At 44.1% G+C, this 16881-nt stretch overlaps 1 protein-coding gene across 2 annotated transcripts in view; it reads right to left on the bottom strand.

Moving 5' to 3' along the window:
- The window catches only part of LOC106577822 (sushi, von Willebrand factor type A, EGF and pentraxin domain-containing protein 1), a 192705-nt gene that overhangs the window by 127484 nt on the left and 48340 nt on the right, over window positions 1-16881 (bottom strand). For both annotated transcript variants that reach the window (XM_045701416.1, XM_045701415.1), the window contains exon 4: window positions 1016-1174. In XM_045701416.1, the coding sequence (XP_045557372.1) occupies window positions 1016-1174 (159 nt within the window). The remainder of the gene's footprint in view (window positions 1-1015; window positions 1175-16881) is intronic.

Below are 16881 nucleotides of genomic sequence, written 5' to 3'. Positions count from 1 at the left end.
TCAGTTATACTGCACACACACACACACACACACACATTTGTTTTACTATGCTTGTGGAGACCCAACAATTGTTTCCCATTCAAAATACTATTTTCCCTGACCCCTAAACCTGACCCTAACTCCTAAAACCTAACCCAAAACCTAACCCTTAAACCTAATTCTAACACTAACCCTAATTCTAACCCTAAACTTACCCCCTAAGGCTAAAATAGCCTTTTTCCTTGTGGGGACCGGGAAAATGTCCCCACTTGTCCAAATTGTCCTTGTTTTACGATCCTTGTGAGGACTTCTGGTCATCACAAGGAGAGTAAAATAAAACACACACACACACATACAGCCCTCAAGCCTGGGTATTGAGGCTGATCCCTGCGGCAGATGCTTGGTTATGGTGAAGCCTAAGGGCTTTGGGAACGTTAACCGTCCTGACACAGAGGAAGAGAGCATGAAAGCAGAAGATTACAGGTTGTCAGACAGACAGATAGCACCTCTCTGCTCTGGGATCCACCAGTCTCTGTCTGCGTCGCAAATGGCTCCCTGTTCTCTATATAGTGCACTCCTTTGTGTAAAAGTAGTGAACTATGTGGGGAGTAGGGTGCCATTTGGGCCATAACCTGTCCCAGCTGTAGAAAGGGGGGAAAGTCTGACACATGGACGTGAGCACGCTGTTGACTCGTTCTTAGGGGAATGGGTGACGACATGGTACGTTGGTCGGATATTATTACTACTGTACGTAGTTCAAGAAGCATCCTGTGTCTGAGGTTGTGTGAACCCTAGGGAGTTCTGCCGGTTTCCCAGATGCAGATTAAAGGGCAATTCCACTACTATTTAATAATGAATATGAGGTTGAAAAGTGGTGGAATTGGCCTTTAAGCCTTATTCTGGTTTAAAAAGTTATTTCAAGCATTCTCCATTCAGTAGGCTTTTTAGTCCAGGGCTAGGCCTAACTGGTGTCTGGGAAAACGGCCCTGAGCGTCTGACTTTGGAAGTGTAGCGTGGACAGTCTGGAGCCTCATACCTTCACAGGTCTTCCCTTGGGGCCTGTAGCCCTGCTTGCAGACACAGTCGCTGCGTGAGGTGCTGCTGGGCTGGGAGGTGTGGTGCTGATCAGGGCAGGGCAGGCAGGTACCCAGGCCTCCAGGTGTACCCTCTGGCTTGTAGGTGCCAGGCGGGCACGCTGTACAGAGGACGCAGACACTCAGTGTTAGCCTCAACACAGATGACACTTAGCCTAGAAATGTAGTTTGTTGCCAGGGTTGGGGTTAACTCCATTTCAATTCCAGTCCCACTGAAATTCCAATTCCAATTCTCTTCAATGCTTCAATGCTTTTCAATTAGGAACATTTGGAATTGGAGATGGAATTTGGTTACTTTCTGAATTGACTGGAATTGAAAAGGAATTGACCCCAGCCCTTTTAGTTGCATGTAAAGGAAGGACCGGTGCAGACAGTATACACACAAATGCAAAAACATGTCCATGACCATGAGCAAATTCTGAGATCCCTGAGGTGTATAATACTCCTATTGACTTGGCAATTATGCTTTGTGTTAGAAGCACCTGAGACTGATCAGGAAGCTAGGGGTCAGGACGCTAGAGGTCAAGAAGCTAGAGGTCGGGAAGCTGTCTGGCTGCAGAGCTACCGAGCTTGTTTTCAAACATTCCTCCATCGACTAAATCAGGGCTGCCCAATTCCCATCCTGGAGGGCTGAAACACTTCTGTTTTTTTCTACCTAGTAGTCAATTGCACTCACCTGGTGTCCCACATCTAAATCAGTCCCTGGTTAGAAAGAGAGAATGAAAACCAGAAGTGTTTCGGCCCTCCAAGATCGGAATTGGGCTAAATGATCCTCACAGAAGAAGATGGCCGTCTCAATGCATCCCTCGTGTTATAGACCAATTGTGTTATATAGACCAGTTGTGTTATTGAGACCAGTTGTGTTATAGACCAATTGTGTTATAGACCAGTTGTGTCATAGAGACCAGTTGTGTTATAGAGACCAGTTGTGTTATAGACCAGTTGTGTTATATAGACCAGTTGTGTTATAGAGACCAGTTGTGTTAGAGACCAGTTGTGTTATATAGACCAGTTGTGTTATAGAGACCAGTTGTGTTATAGACCAGTTGTGTTATATAGACCAGTTGTGTTATAGAGACCAGTTGTGTTAGAGACCAGTTGTGTTATATAGACCAGTTGTGTTATAGAGACCAGTTGTGTTAGAGACCAGTTGTGTTATAGAGACCAGTTGTGTTATAGAGACCAGTTGTGTTATAGAGACCAGTTGTGTTATAGACCAGTTGTGTTAGAGACCAGTTGTGTTATAGAGACCAGTTGTGTTATAGAGACCAGTTGTGTTATAGACCAGTTGTGTTACGGCTGGCCATGCTTTCCACCTGGCTACCACTACCCCAGTCAACAGTCCTACACCCCCCACAGCAACTTGCCCAAGCCTCCCCCATTTCTCCAGATAGCTGATGTTCTGAAAGAGCTGCAAAATCTGGACCCCTACAAATCAGCCGGGCTAGACAATCTGGACCCTCTCTTTCTAAAACTATCCGCCGAAATTGTTGCAACCCCTATTACTAGCCTGTTCAACCTCTCTTTCGTATCATCTGAGATCCCCAAAGATTGGAAAGCTGCTGTGGTCATCCCCCTCTTCAAAGGGGGAGAGACTAGACCCAAACTGCTACAGACCTATATCAATCCTACCCTGCCTTTCTAAGGTCTTCGAAAGACAAGTTAACAAACAGATTACTGACCATTTCGAATCCCACCGTACCTTCTCCGCTATGCAATCTGGTTTCCGAGCTGGTCATGGGTGCACCTCAGCCACGCTCAAGGTCCTAAACGATATCATAACCTCCATCGATAAGAGACAATACTGTGCAGCTGCATTCATCGACCTGGCCAAGGCTTTCGACTCTGTCAATCACCACATTCTTATCGGCAGACTCAACTGCCTTGGTTTCTCAAATGACTGCCTCGCCTGGTTCACCAACTACTTCTCTGATAGAGTTCAGTATGTCAAATCGAAGGGCCTGTTGTCCGGACCTCTGGCAGTCTCTATGGGGGTGCCACAGGGTTCAATTCTCAAGCCAAATCTTTTCTCTCTATGCATCAATGATGTCGCTCTTACTGCTGATTCTCCTATCCACCGCTTCGCAGACGACGCCATTCTGTATACTTCTGGCCCTTCTTTGGACACTGTTAACTAACCTCCAGACGAGCATCCATGCCATACAACTCTCCTTCCGTGGCCTCCAACTGCTCTTAAATGCTAGTAAAACTAAGTGCATGCTCTTCAACCGATCGCTGCACGTACCTGCCCGCCCGTCCAGCATCACTACTCTGGATGGTTCTGACTTAGAATATGTGGACAACTACAAATACCTAGGTGTCTGGTTAGACTGTAAACTCTCCTTCCAGACTCACATTAAGCATCTTCAATCCAAAATTGAATCTAGAATCGGCTTCCTATTTCGCAACAAAGCATCCTTCACTCATGCTGCCAAACATACCCTCTCAAAACTGACTATCCTACTGATCCTTGAATTCGGCGATGTCATTTACAAAATAGCCTCCAACACTCTACTCAGCAAATTGGATGCAGTCTATCACAGTGCCATCCGTTTTGTGACCAAAGCCCCATATACTACCCACCACTGTGACCTGTATGCTCTCGTTGGCTGGCCCTCGCTTAATATTTGTCACCAAACCCACTGGTCATCTATAAGTATTTGCAAGGTAAAGCCCCGCCTTAGCTCACTGGTCACCATAGCAGCACCCACCCATAGCACGCGCTCCAGCAGGTATATTTCACTGGTCACCCCCAAAGCCTATTCCTACTTTGGCTGCCTTTCCTTCCAGTTCTCTGCTGCCAATGACTGAAATGAATTGCAATAATCAACTGAAGCTGGAGACTCATATCTCCCTCTAAATTTAAGCACTAGCTGTCAGAGCAGCTCACAGATCACTGCACCTGTACATAGCCCATCTGTAAATAGCCCATCCAACTACCTTATCCCCATACTGTTATTCATTTATTTTTGGTCCTTTGCACCCCAGTATCTCTACTTGCACATGAATCTTCTGCACATCTATCACTCCAGTGTTTAATTGCTAAATTGTCATTACTTCGCCACTATGGCCTATTTATTGCCTCACCTCCCTTATCTTACCTCATTTGCACACACTGTATGTAGACTTTTTCTATTGTGTTTTGACTGTATGTTTGTTTATTCCATGTGTAACTCTGTGTTGTTGTATGTGTCGCACTGCTTTGCTTTATCTTGGCCAGGTCGCAGTTGTAAATGAGAACTTGTTCTCAACTGGCCTACCTGGTTAAACAAAGGTAAAATAAAATATAGACCAGTTGTATTATGGACCAGTTGTGTTAGAGACCAGTTGTGTTAGAGACCAGTTGTGTTAGAGACTAGTTGTGTTATAAACCATTTGAGTTAGAGACCAGTTCTGCAAGCGACCAGTTGTGTTATATAGATCAGTTGTGTTAGAGACCAGTTGTGTTATAGAGACCAGTTGTGTTATAAATAATTTGTGTTATATAGATCAGTTGTGTTATAGATCAGTTGTGTTAGAGACCAGTTGTGTTATATAGATCAGTTGTGTTATAGAGACCAGTTAGCTAACAGTACAGAAGGTCAGGAAATCGGTATCTCCAACTCACTATAATGGATAGGCTATACTCAATCAGAACTGTTTGTCAAACCACAATGCATGAATTTTGACAAAATATGAAGTTGACAATATAAGAGGTACACAGTCGTGAAGGGAGCTGTACCATCTAGCTCTAGGCCATGTATGGGTGAAGGACAGAAAACACTGTGGTAGCTTGTTGAGACCAGAACACACAGAGCAGTGTAATAGAGGATACATGGTGTTGATCTGACTAATCAGTGTTTAGAACTAATTTACTACCCAACGCTCGCTCGCGCTCTCTCTCTCTCTCTCTCTCTCATGCCCTAGTACTTAACAGGGGCCAGGCATTGCCACAGGAATGGATCCTCCGTGCCAAAACACACTCATTCCCCACCTAAACACACCAGGGTCAGCCAAGCAGCGTTAACCGCCGCACGACCAGTAGCCACATCAAATACACACCAGCTATGTGTAGACTGTACTGCATGTGGATATGTCTGTGTGTTTGTGTGTGTGTGTGTGTGTGTGTGAGTGAGTGAGTGAGTGAGTGAGTGAGTGAGTGAGTGAGTGGTGGTGAGTGGTGAGTGGTTGGTGAGTGAGTGGTGGTGGTAGTGAGTGAGTGAGTGAGTGAGTGAGTGAGTGAGTGAGTGAGTGAGTGAGTGAGTGAGTGTTTGATCTGATAACTGAAGTAGCCCATACATTCTCAATGATATCCACCTTCGGGCTCATAAGCAAGGGTAAATGTCTACATGTCCTTGAGGCCCCTGGATCCCCTTTTACAGCCTCATTTATAGTTGACAGGAAACGCAGTTATTTATGCATAAATAATATTTCACTTCTAGTGAAACAGTAGAAATACTGTATTAAAGTTTCATTTTAATTCCTGGACTGGCAGGTCGGCTGGCTTAGGTAGACACTGGGGTTATTAACAGACCTGAGCTCATATTCATAAAGCGTCTCAATGTGTGCTGATCTAGGATCTGTTTGGCTTTTCAGATCATAATGAATGGACAGAGGCGACCTGATCCTAGATCAGCACTCCTACTTCGAGACACTTTCTGAATACAGATGTGGAAGTCAGTTTTCTCTACAGGGGGAGAGTTCCGAGGGGCTAGACCAGGCTCTCGTTGATTCACACACTGTGTACTGGGAGCGAGAGAGAAAGAAAGAAGGAAGGATGGATAGAAGTAGAGAAGGAGAAAAAGAAAGGTAAACGAATACATCTTAAAATGCCAAAACGAAAGACGGTGTTAGAAAGAAAACCTTGTGAATTTCCTAAATGTGTCCCAGCGAGGTGTACCAGGCAGACTACACACTGTGATAGATGAAATATGCTCAGAAATAACTGACTTTAGCCAAGAAGACCAACTGAGAGTAGATTTCAGACTGGAAAAGACTGATGGAAACCCTGAAAGTGAATCAAGAGCTAGCACATCTGCTTCAGCCCCCAATGACCCACAAAGAGACTGATTTCCATCTCTTAGTGACACGTCCATTGACCCCTGACTCCTATGGATACCCTCCATTTGATCAGGAAGTAGGCCAGCAAGGGTCCAGTCCAGATTATCTGTAAATTGTTAAGATTGCGCCCAGGCCCGGGTTAAAATGCCCCACAGAGAGGAGCACAACAGCCCTTCAACCCTCAGAGCTACATGTATGCTTTCAGACTCGATATCTACAGAAAGAGGAAAGAGAATATAGGTTTTACATCTAAATCCAATGAAAATGTGTGTGAGATATCAATCCTGTAAACACACAAGGGCATGGTGTTAGAAGCAGCTTAGGCCTAAAATGTCAGTAGGATGTCAGGAGGGCTGCAGGAGGGCTGCAGGAGGATGGCAGGAGGGCTGCAGGAGGATGTCAGGAGGATTGCAGGAGGGCGGCAGGAGGATGGCAGGAGGATGGCAGGAGGATGGCAGGAGGGCTGCAGGAGGGCGGCAGGAGGGCGGCAGGAGGATGTCAGGAGGGCTGCAGGAGGGCGGCAGGAGGATGTCAGGAGGATGGCAGGAGGGCAGCAGGTAGCCTAGCAGTTAAAAGTGTTGGGCCAGCATCTGAAAGGTTGCTGCTTTGAATCCCCTCGAATCTGTTGATGTACCCTTGAACAAGACACTTAACCATAATTGCTCCTGTAAGTCTGCTAAATGACTAAAATGTTAATGTAATGATTTCCATGTGCATCACTTTCAACAAAACAACATACAGTACCAGACAGATTCATCGCCATCATTTCTTGCTCAGAAAATGACGAGGTAAGCCATTTAGACTAGCTCGTGAACTAACCATAGGAGCCAAAGAAGTGATTCAAGAAGCCAAAGTCTAGAAATCTTCTCTGGAGACCATGGGGAGCCTGTAATCCATTAGTGGGATCTCAAACAGACAAACGGAAACCCTGAAAGTGAATCCAGAAGAATACCCAGCACATCTCCACATCTCAGTCCCCAATCACAGTGACAGATTTGCTGAGTTTAACAAATTCCCCCCTCAGCGAAAAGAGCACCAGCGTTTTCCTATAGTCTGTGTTTCTATCTTCCCATGTGGGGAGCAACTGGGGAATGTACAAATCACTGCTATTCTGTTGGTTGTCTGAAAATAACCTTAGTTATCTTTAAGTCTTGATCAAATGTACAATACAAACATCTATCAAGCTTAATATCTACTGTTGCACAGGCACAATCCCTGTGGTCCTTCTTTAAAAAATGGGGGTTTTGTGTTTCCAGATAAAATGCATTCGGAAAGTATTCAGACCCCTTCCCTTTCTCCACATTGTGTTACACTATAGCCTTATTCTAAAATTGAATAAATTATTGTTTTCCCTCATCAATCTACACACAATGCCTCATAATAACAAAGTGAAAACAGGTTTGTACATATTTTTTTCTCAAATGTATTAAAAATTAAAAAATGAAATATCTTATTTGCCTGTTCTCTTCTAAGACTAACAATTGAGACAGAACAAGTCAAACATAAATCTGAACGCTCTAACTCTGGACCGCAGCCACACCACTTGTGGCCAGATAACGGCTCTTGTTGTGATTCCGTTGGATTGGTTTTAAATCCCTGTGTTTTTAAGAGATTTTTTTTTAAACATTCACATGCAAGGACACTTTCCATTCTTAACATGACTTCACGTTTAAGACCTCAATCTGCCACTGAAAATGTGCAGCAAACCAGGGAAACAATCAAATGTACATTCACAAAGAACAAGGTACTGTACAGATGTAGGATCTTAATTTGATCACTCTTTTGATGTTGAGAATTTTTACGCACAGCAGGAAACACAAACTTGTAGTGTATTCAAGGTTTAAAAAGGCTTCAAAGTGTTGTAATTTTCTCTTTAGAACTTGAGATTTGATTTGCCATAACATTTTCTGATGCTGCAGGATTTGCTTTCCTGCTGTAGCAAACTGGCTTAAATTAACAACATATTGTACACACCTGTGACATATTGTCTCTAGATCACCAGAATAGTTCATACCGAATGGAAAGAAAGTCAACTGATACAGTGGACGAGTTAAGTTTGAGTATACAGCACTACTTCCTAGGATCATACAGTAGGTCATAGGTCAATGCAGTGATCCTAGAGAAGACACAAAAGGACCACACCGACACACACACACACACACACACACACACACACACACACACACACACACACACACACACACACACACACACACACACACACATCAAGCCCCCATCACTGGCCCCTCAGTAATTTTCTCAGTCATCAACAGTGACACCTGTGACCTTTCGTGACAGGTTGCATTGACAACAGCACACACGCACACCATTCCAAAATCAAACAAAGGCCTTGTGAAATTCCGAGGCTGTAGCCAAAGATCATGACTCTAGCATGACATCATTTTTATATTGAATAGCTCCCTATGTGTTTATGCTAGAGACTTAGTGTTTCTGCACCCATCCTCTCTTTCCGCCGATATAAAGTTTGCACCTATTCCATAACATGGAGCTTGTTGAAAGCGATGTTTTGTAAACATGAGAGGATCTGGACAAGAAAATCGTCACAAAATCGTCTGTAAAACCCTAGCATCTGCCAAGTCCCCAACAACCGGATGTTCTGGTTTTCAGGGGAAATGGAAAGAGAGCCTGTGACGCAACTTCCTCTTTTGGACGTTAACAAGGCGACACTCCATTTTAACTCCTCCTCCACATTTACTGGACCGGTTGAACAGTACAGAAGAGAACCTCCCCCAACATTTTTTTTCTTCTCGTCAAGACCAGTATGTAGAGGATCTAGTTTCAGGTGTTTCTTTTAGCCCTGCTACGTTAGGTAAGTAAAACCTGAACAGTTTAAGCTAGCGACTCTCACGAACACAACAGTGTCATATGTTTTGCTCTACAACATCCACAAGCAGTCATCAGCTCACCGCCATTGGACTCTGGAGCAGTGGAAACGCGTTCTCTGGAGTGATGAATCACACTTCACCATCTGGTAGTCCGATGGACGAATCTGGGTTTGGCAGATGCCAGGAGAACGCTACCTGCACAAATGCATAGTGCCAACTGTAAAGTTTGGTGGAGGAGGAATAATTCTCTGGGGCTGTTTGTCATGGTTCGGAATAGGCCCCTTTCCTGTTTCAGCATGACAATGCCCCTATGCACAAAGCGAGGTCCATACAGAAATCGTTTGTCAAGATCAGTGTGAAAGAACTTGACTGGCCTGCGCAGAGCCCTGACCTCAACCCCATCAAACACCTTTGGGATGAATTGGAACACCGACTGCGAGCCAGGCCTAATCGCTCAACATCAGTGCCCGACCTCACTAATGCTCTTGTGGCTGAATGGAAGCAGGTCCCCACTGCAATGTTCCAACATCTAGTGGAAAGCCTTTCCAGAAGAGTGGAGGTTGTTATAACAGCAAAGGGGGGACCAACTCCACATTATTGCCCATGATTTTGGAATGAGATGTTCGACGAGCAGGTGTCCACATACTTTTGGTCATATAATGTATATGTATATTTTTATACCTACAGGAGTCCTAAAGGTCAAAATCAAATAGCTAAATGATCCAAGATATGACCATCTTAAAACAACTCCATATGTTAGCATTGTCGATATCTCGAAACCAAGGGCTTAGACTTCGAGCCGTAGAGAACTACTGATATGTCTTAGGAGGAGGGGGGGAGACCGCTGCCCATCTGGCCAGGAACAGAGCATCTGGGGGGGACTCATGGAAAAAAATCCTCTTTCGGATCTCTCTCTGGACCCTCCTGACTGGATAGGAAATGTCGTCCAACATCTGTCTTTCAGTCCCTGTTTAGCTGTTTAGCTGCTTACTGCATTTCATTCCCATAGCAATCTGAGTTTACCCAAATTGTTACTTACCTCTGGTGGATTTTCAAGGCCAGCCTGAACTATCCTGTCTTGCACATTATGGCTGTGTCCCAAATAGCACCCTATTGCCTATACAGAATACAAATATAGAGCCTCTGATCAAAAGTAGTGCACTATATAGGGAATAGGGTGGCATTTGAGAGGCAGCCTATGTTTCCTGTTTCCAAGATGCTGAGTTAGTCCAATGTGAGAGCAAAGCAAAGCAAGGCAACCACAAAACAAAAGCCAAAACACAGGTTGTTCCTAGATAACAAGTTACACAATGGGTCAGTTTGACTTTAAAGGAGGGGGGGGGTTATCTAGTTTATTTAGTTCTATGTTGTTTGGTTCTAGTTTCTGTTTTTCTATGTTGGGGTTTTTGGATGATCCCCAATTAGAGGCAGCTGGTCATCGTTGTCTCTAATTGGGGATCATATTTAAGTTTTTCCCACCTGTGTTTGTGGGAGATTATTTTGAGTTAGTGCATGTTGCACCTCTGTCGTCACGGTTTGTGTTTTGTTTATTAGTTTATTGTTTGTCTTGCAACGTTTCACGTTTAAATAAAAGATGTGGAACGATACCCACGCTGCGCTTTGGTCTCCTTCCTACGACGAACGTGACAAATATGAGGATAAAAATGATGACGCAATCAACAGAAAGGATTACACTCAAAACTCCACTTACTGTAGCCCCTGTTCATATTCATATATAAATCTTATTAGCATGTTGGCTAAGAACGTTTTTATACTTCTTCGTTACGTGATCTGAAGGATGACTTGGAAAGCACACACACAGACACACACATTTTAAATACTTTATTTGAATCCACTAATCAAATTGACAAAAAAAGGATCCAAACATCTCCAAGGTCTCTCTGTGCAGGGCACTGAAGGATACAGAAAGCACCTCCTTCTCCAAACAGCTAGGCTGCCCACGACAGCTGAAACAGAGCAGTATCTAGCCAATTGCTTTGCCCTAGTTTTTGTCAGGCCCGCAATCTGGAGGCCACGCACTGCAAGCCTGTGTATGTGGCTGAGACTGCCAAATATCAGCACCACCAGCTGGTACCGCCCCCCGAGGCTGTCCCAGTGCCACGAGGGGCTGGTATTTAAGCAGCTTCTCGGCAAAGGCCTGCTCCATGTGCCGTCAAATGAGCAGCCCACTTCCAAAACGAGCCCCTCCCCCTGCCAACAACAACAATATCTGGCGTATTTGACACACAGGAAAACACATCATCAACATCGAACCAGCTTCCCCTTACTCAAGAATGTTTATGGATGTCTGCTGTTGGTGAGACCACTTGTCTCACCTCGCTGGCTATCAGGTCAACACACGCACGCATGCACACACACACACACACACACACACACACACACACACACACACACACACACACACACACACACACACACACACACGCAACAGCGCTCTGTATCTCAGACAGCCTAAACAACAGGAGGTGTTAACTGACTAGAGAACATGGACACTAAAAGGACATACATTGTCCAATCCCTCTGGTATAACACCATACATTTGCAACATACACGCACACACACGCACACACACACAATAACATGCATACACACAGTAGCACATGCAAGGATTCATGCGCACTCACACACTTCCTCCCTTGTGGAACATTCCTGTTTTAAGAGTAGGGGTGTAGACAGGCCGGGGTGTCAGGAATGGACAGGGGGGTTCATGGGGGGGGGGGCTCTGAGTTCAGGCAGAGGAGCTGTGTTCACTCATAAGGGCCCTGGTTTTGACTGATAGGGGACCCAGAAAATAAATGATGGGGAAGAGAGTGAGAGAGAGAGAGAGAGAGAGAGAGAGTGAGAGAGAGGGAGAGAGAGAGAGAGATAAAGAGGGAATGATAGATAGAGAGAAGGATAGACCAACAGAGAGAGAACGAGGGAGAGATTACACACAGAGTGTATGAGATTGAGAGAGAGAGCGATAGAGAGAGAAAAAGAGGGACAGAGACAAAAAGACCAAGAGAAAGAGAGATCAAAGGAGGTGAGAGTGAGAGACAGAGAGAGAGAGAGGGCCTTGTTCCAGAGTTGCAGATGCTAACTTCCTGAATCCTCCCCCCATGATGACCCCTGCCCCTGGGCCTCAGATGGAGTGTGTGGCCCTCTTCATCACCTCTCCCTGGAGAAGCTAAAGCTGGACAGACCACAGAACACCCTGACACCCTGACACTAACACAACACCTACTGAGAGATGGGGTCAGGACGGAGGGAGAGGAGAGAGAGTACACAAAACGAGAGAAATAGGGTTCAGGGTGAAAGGAGAAGGGAGAATAGGGCGAGAGAGTGAGAGAGAGCGTGCGAGAGAGAGAGAGAGAAAAAAAAGAGAGAGAAAGAGAGGAGAGAGAGAGTCAGAGAAAGGGAGTCAGAGAGAGAGAGAGAGAGAAAGAGGGATAGAGCCCGAGAGGCCCATGGATAAAAAGAGGGCAAACAAAAATTGGGTGAATTAAAAGTCAAACAGGGCATTACACTGCCACGTGTCAGGCTTGAGTCTGCAGTGAGCAGAAGTTTGTGTGTGTAGCATGTTAATAGACGTTGTGTCTGTAGCATGTTAATAGACGTTGGGTGTGTGTAGCATGTTAATAGACGTTGGGTGTGTGTAGCATGTTAATAGACATTGGGTGTGTGTGTAGCATGTTAATAGACATTGGGTGTGTGAGTAGCAAGTTAATAGACGTTGGGTGTGTGTGTAGCATGTTAATAGACGTTTTGTTGTGTGTGTAGCATGTTTATGGACGTTGAGTGTGTGTAGCATGTTAATAGACATTGTGTGTGTGTAGCATGTTAATAGACATTGGGTGTGTGTGTAGCATGTTAATAGATGTTGAGTGTGTAGCATGTTAATAGACATTGGGTGTGTGTGTAGCATGTTTATAGACATCGTGTGTGTAGCATGTTAATAGACAATGTGTGTGTAGCATGTTAATAGACGTTGGGTGTGTGTAGCATGTTTATAGACGTTGGGTGTGTGTAGCATGTTTATAGACTGTGTGTGTGGCATGTTTATAGACGTTGGGTGTGTGTAGCATGTTTATAGACATCGTGTGTGTAGCATGTCTATAGACATTGCGTGTGTGTAGCATGTTAATAGACATCGTGTGTGTGTAGCATGCTAATAGACATTGTGTGTGTGTAGCATGTTTATAGATGTTGAGTGTGTAGCATGTTAATAGACGTTGGGTGTGTAGAATGTTAATAGACGTTGGGTGTGTGTGTAGCATGCTAATAGACTTCGTGTGTGTGTGTTTAGCATGTTAATAGACATTGTGTGTGTGTAGCATGTTTAATTATGTTGAGTGTGTGTGTAGCATGTTAATAGACATTGTGTGTGTTTGTAGCATGTTTATCGACGTTGTGTGCGTGTAGCATGTTTCTAGATGTTGAGTGTGTGTAGCATGTTAATAGACATTGTGTGTGTTTGTAGCATGTTTCTAGATGTTGAGTGTGTGTGTGTAGCATGTTAATAGACATGGTGTGTGTTTGTAGCATGTTTATAGATGTTGAGTGTGTGTGTAGCATGTTAATAGACATTGTGTGTGTGTGTAGCATGTTAATAGACGTTGTGTGTGTGTAGCATGCTAATAGACATTGTGTGTGTTTGTAGCATGTTAATTGACGTCATGTGTGTGTAGCATGTTAATAGACATTGTGTGTGTAGCATGTTTATAGATGTTGAGTGTGTAGCATGTTATTAGACGTTGTGTGTGTGTAGCATGTTATTAGACGTTGTGTGTGTGTAGCATGTTTATAGACGCTGTGTGTGTAGCATGTTTATAGTTGTTGGGTGTGTGTGTAGCATGTTTATAGATGTTGAGTGTGTAGCATGTTATTAGACATTGTGTGTGTGTTTAGCATGTTTATAGACATCATGTTTTTGTAGCATGCCTGGTGCTGTCTTCGCCTCCTTGGTGTGTGAGCTGCCACTGTACCTGGGCCCCCAAGAGGAGGAATTAGAGCACATTCAACAGGGGGGGTTCTAGTGTATGTAATGGCTCCACCCTCTAAACTCACTCCTCTTTTCGTGGTTGAGGGTGGTGGGATGGAAGAGATGGGAAGAGAGGGAGGACAAGGAGGAACAAGGGATGGATGGGGGAGTGTTAACCTGTTTAGGATAGGGGGCAGTATTTGCACTGCCGGATTAAAAACGTACCCGATTTAATCTGGTTATTACTCCTGCCCAGAAACTAGAATATGCATATAATTGTTTGATTTGGATAGAAAACACCCTAAAGTTTCTAAAACTGTTTGAATGGTGTCTGTGAGTATAACAGAACTCATATGGCAGGCCAAAACCTGAGAAGATTGCATACAGGAAGTGCCCTCTCTGACCATTTCTTGGCCTTCTAGGGCATCTTTATCGAAAACAGAGGATCTCTGCTGTAACGTGACATTTTCTAAGACTCCCATAGGATCTCAGAAGGCGCCAGAACGGGGAATGATGACTCTGCAGTCCCTGGCTGAAAAACAGTAGCGCATTTGGATAGTGGTCGATCTGAGAACAATGAAACAGGTGCGCGCGTGCACGTGAAGAGTCCATTTTACATTTTCAGTCTTTGAACGAAAACGACGTCTCCCGGTTGGAATATTATCGCTATTTTACGAGAAAAATCGCATAAAAATTGATTTTAAACAGCGTTTGACATGCTTCGAAGTACGGTAATGGAATATTTTGAATTTTTTTGTCACGATATGCACCGGCGCGTGACCCTTCGGATAGTGTCTTGAACGCAAGAACAAAACGGCGCTATTTGGATATAACTATGGATTATTTGGAACAAAAACAACATTGGTGTGGAAGTAGAAGTCCTGGGAGTGCATTCTGACGAAGAACAGCAAAGGTAATCCACTTTTTCCTTATAGTAAATCTGAGTTTGGTGTGTGCCAAACTTGGTGGGTGTCAAAATAGCTAGCCTGTGATGGCCGGGCTATCTACTCAGAATATTGCAAAATGTGCTTTCACCGAAAAGCTATTTTAAAATCGGACACCGCGATTGCATAAAGGAGTTCTGTATCTATAATTCTTAAACTAATTGTTATGTTTTTTGTGAACGTTTATCGTGAGTAATTTAGTAAATTCGGTGGGTATGCTAGTTCTGAACGTCACATGCTAATGTAAAAAGCTGTTTTTTGATATAAATATGAACTTGATTGAACAAAACATGCATGTATTGTATAACATAATGTCCTAGGAGTGTCATCTGATCAAGATCATCAAAGGTTAGTGCTGCATTTAGCTGTGGTTTTTGTTTTTGTGACATTATATGCTAGCTTGAAAAATGGGTGTGTGATTTTTTCTGGCTGGGTACTCTCCTGACATAATCTAATGTTTTGTTTTCGTTGTAAAGCCTTTTTGAAATCGGACAATGTGGTTAGATAAAGGAGAGTCTTGTCTTTAAAATGGTGTAAAATAGTCATATGTTTGAAAAATAGAAGTTTGCGGATTTTTGAGGAATTTGTAATTCGCGCCACGCCCTATCATTGGATATTGGAGCGGTGTTCCGCTAGCGGAACATCTAGATGTAAGAGGTTTGATGCAGTGAGGCTGTGGCAGTTTCACTGCTGCAACCTCTCTCTCTCATTTTACGACAACAGCTATGTTTGTTTTACAGGGTTTTCACAATGTCCCTGTCCTACATCACAGTCCCCCTCTCTCAAAAGCATCAATTAAACCTTTATATATGTTTATATGTCTTTTAAAGAGGTGCATGCTGGTGGTCCTGATGGTGATTGGTGATATTCAGTGTACAGGACTGTGAATCAGATTTACTACTCATTAGAATCTAACAAGGATCCCATATTCCATATCTCTATTCTAACACTGACATTCTGTCTCTCTCCATAGATCTCATTCAGATAACTCAGCCAATGCGCTCTGTGCATCCGTCCATCTGTCTCTCTGATAGCGCCAGGCCAGTCTGGTCCTGTTTCAGTCCGTCTGTCCATTGACTGAGAGAGGGGCACTGGAACCCTCTACTACAACAGAGCCACAGCACTGGAACAAGGGCTGTGTTCCAAATGGCACCCTATTCCCGAGTGCAGTACATTTGATTATAGCACTATGGGCCCAGTGTCACGGATTCCCCGGTACTGCTGCTCATTCCGTTCACCAGCTCCGGAGGTGTCACTGAACTGTCTCATTACGCACACCTGATTCCCATTCCCCTGATTAGTCATTGTATATTGGGACCCTCTGTTCACCATTGTCTTGGTCGGTTATTGTTCCCATGTCCGTTGGTCTGTGAGTACCTGTGCATTGTTATTTTGGCTTTCGGGCTGCGTTTATTGTGATCTTGTTATTACGGGTCTTATCCAGTGTATTTATTAGAGGTTTAACCTCGCTCTTTTGTTTGGGTTACATCCCTGTGTTTTTGTATACGTGTTTGTTTTGGGCTTCATGCCTTTTCATGGTATGTTGTATATTTTGCTATATATTGTGGGTGGAGTATTAATCCCCCCCCATGACTTATTCCTGCGCCTGTCTCCAATCAGTTATACAGCGTGACACCCAGGTCAAAAGTAGCGCAATATTGAGATACAGCCAAGGATTCTCCTCCTGAACGATCAACAACAACGGAGAATCCACAAATCTAAACCTTTAAACTTCCAGCCTATCAATTTAATAAATTAGGAGACCCCCTCTTGACCCTACGACCTCTTCATATCCTCAGAAAATCTCAGGCATTCGCTGAGATGGTCACCACTGCCAAAAAAGTGTTTTGGACCGGTGCTCCAACATTTGTTGAGCAACTCCTCAGCTTTTATTTTGGACTAAAAGTCTGTGGGGTTTTTTCTGTGGGCACATTGCCATTGGTTGTTGGGAAGGGGGGGACCTCATATTTAGGAAGAGATCCTTCATGGATACGCTT

This window comes from Salmo salar, chromosome ssa18 (assembly GCF_905237065.1).
Source record: "Salmo salar chromosome ssa18, Ssal_v3.1, whole genome shotgun sequence".
Taxonomy (NCBI): Eukaryota; Metazoa; Chordata; class Actinopteri; order Salmoniformes; family Salmonidae; genus Salmo; species Salmo salar.
The sequence above is the reverse complement of the archived record's forward strand: the minus strand, read 5'-3'. Positions and strand labels throughout refer to the sequence as shown.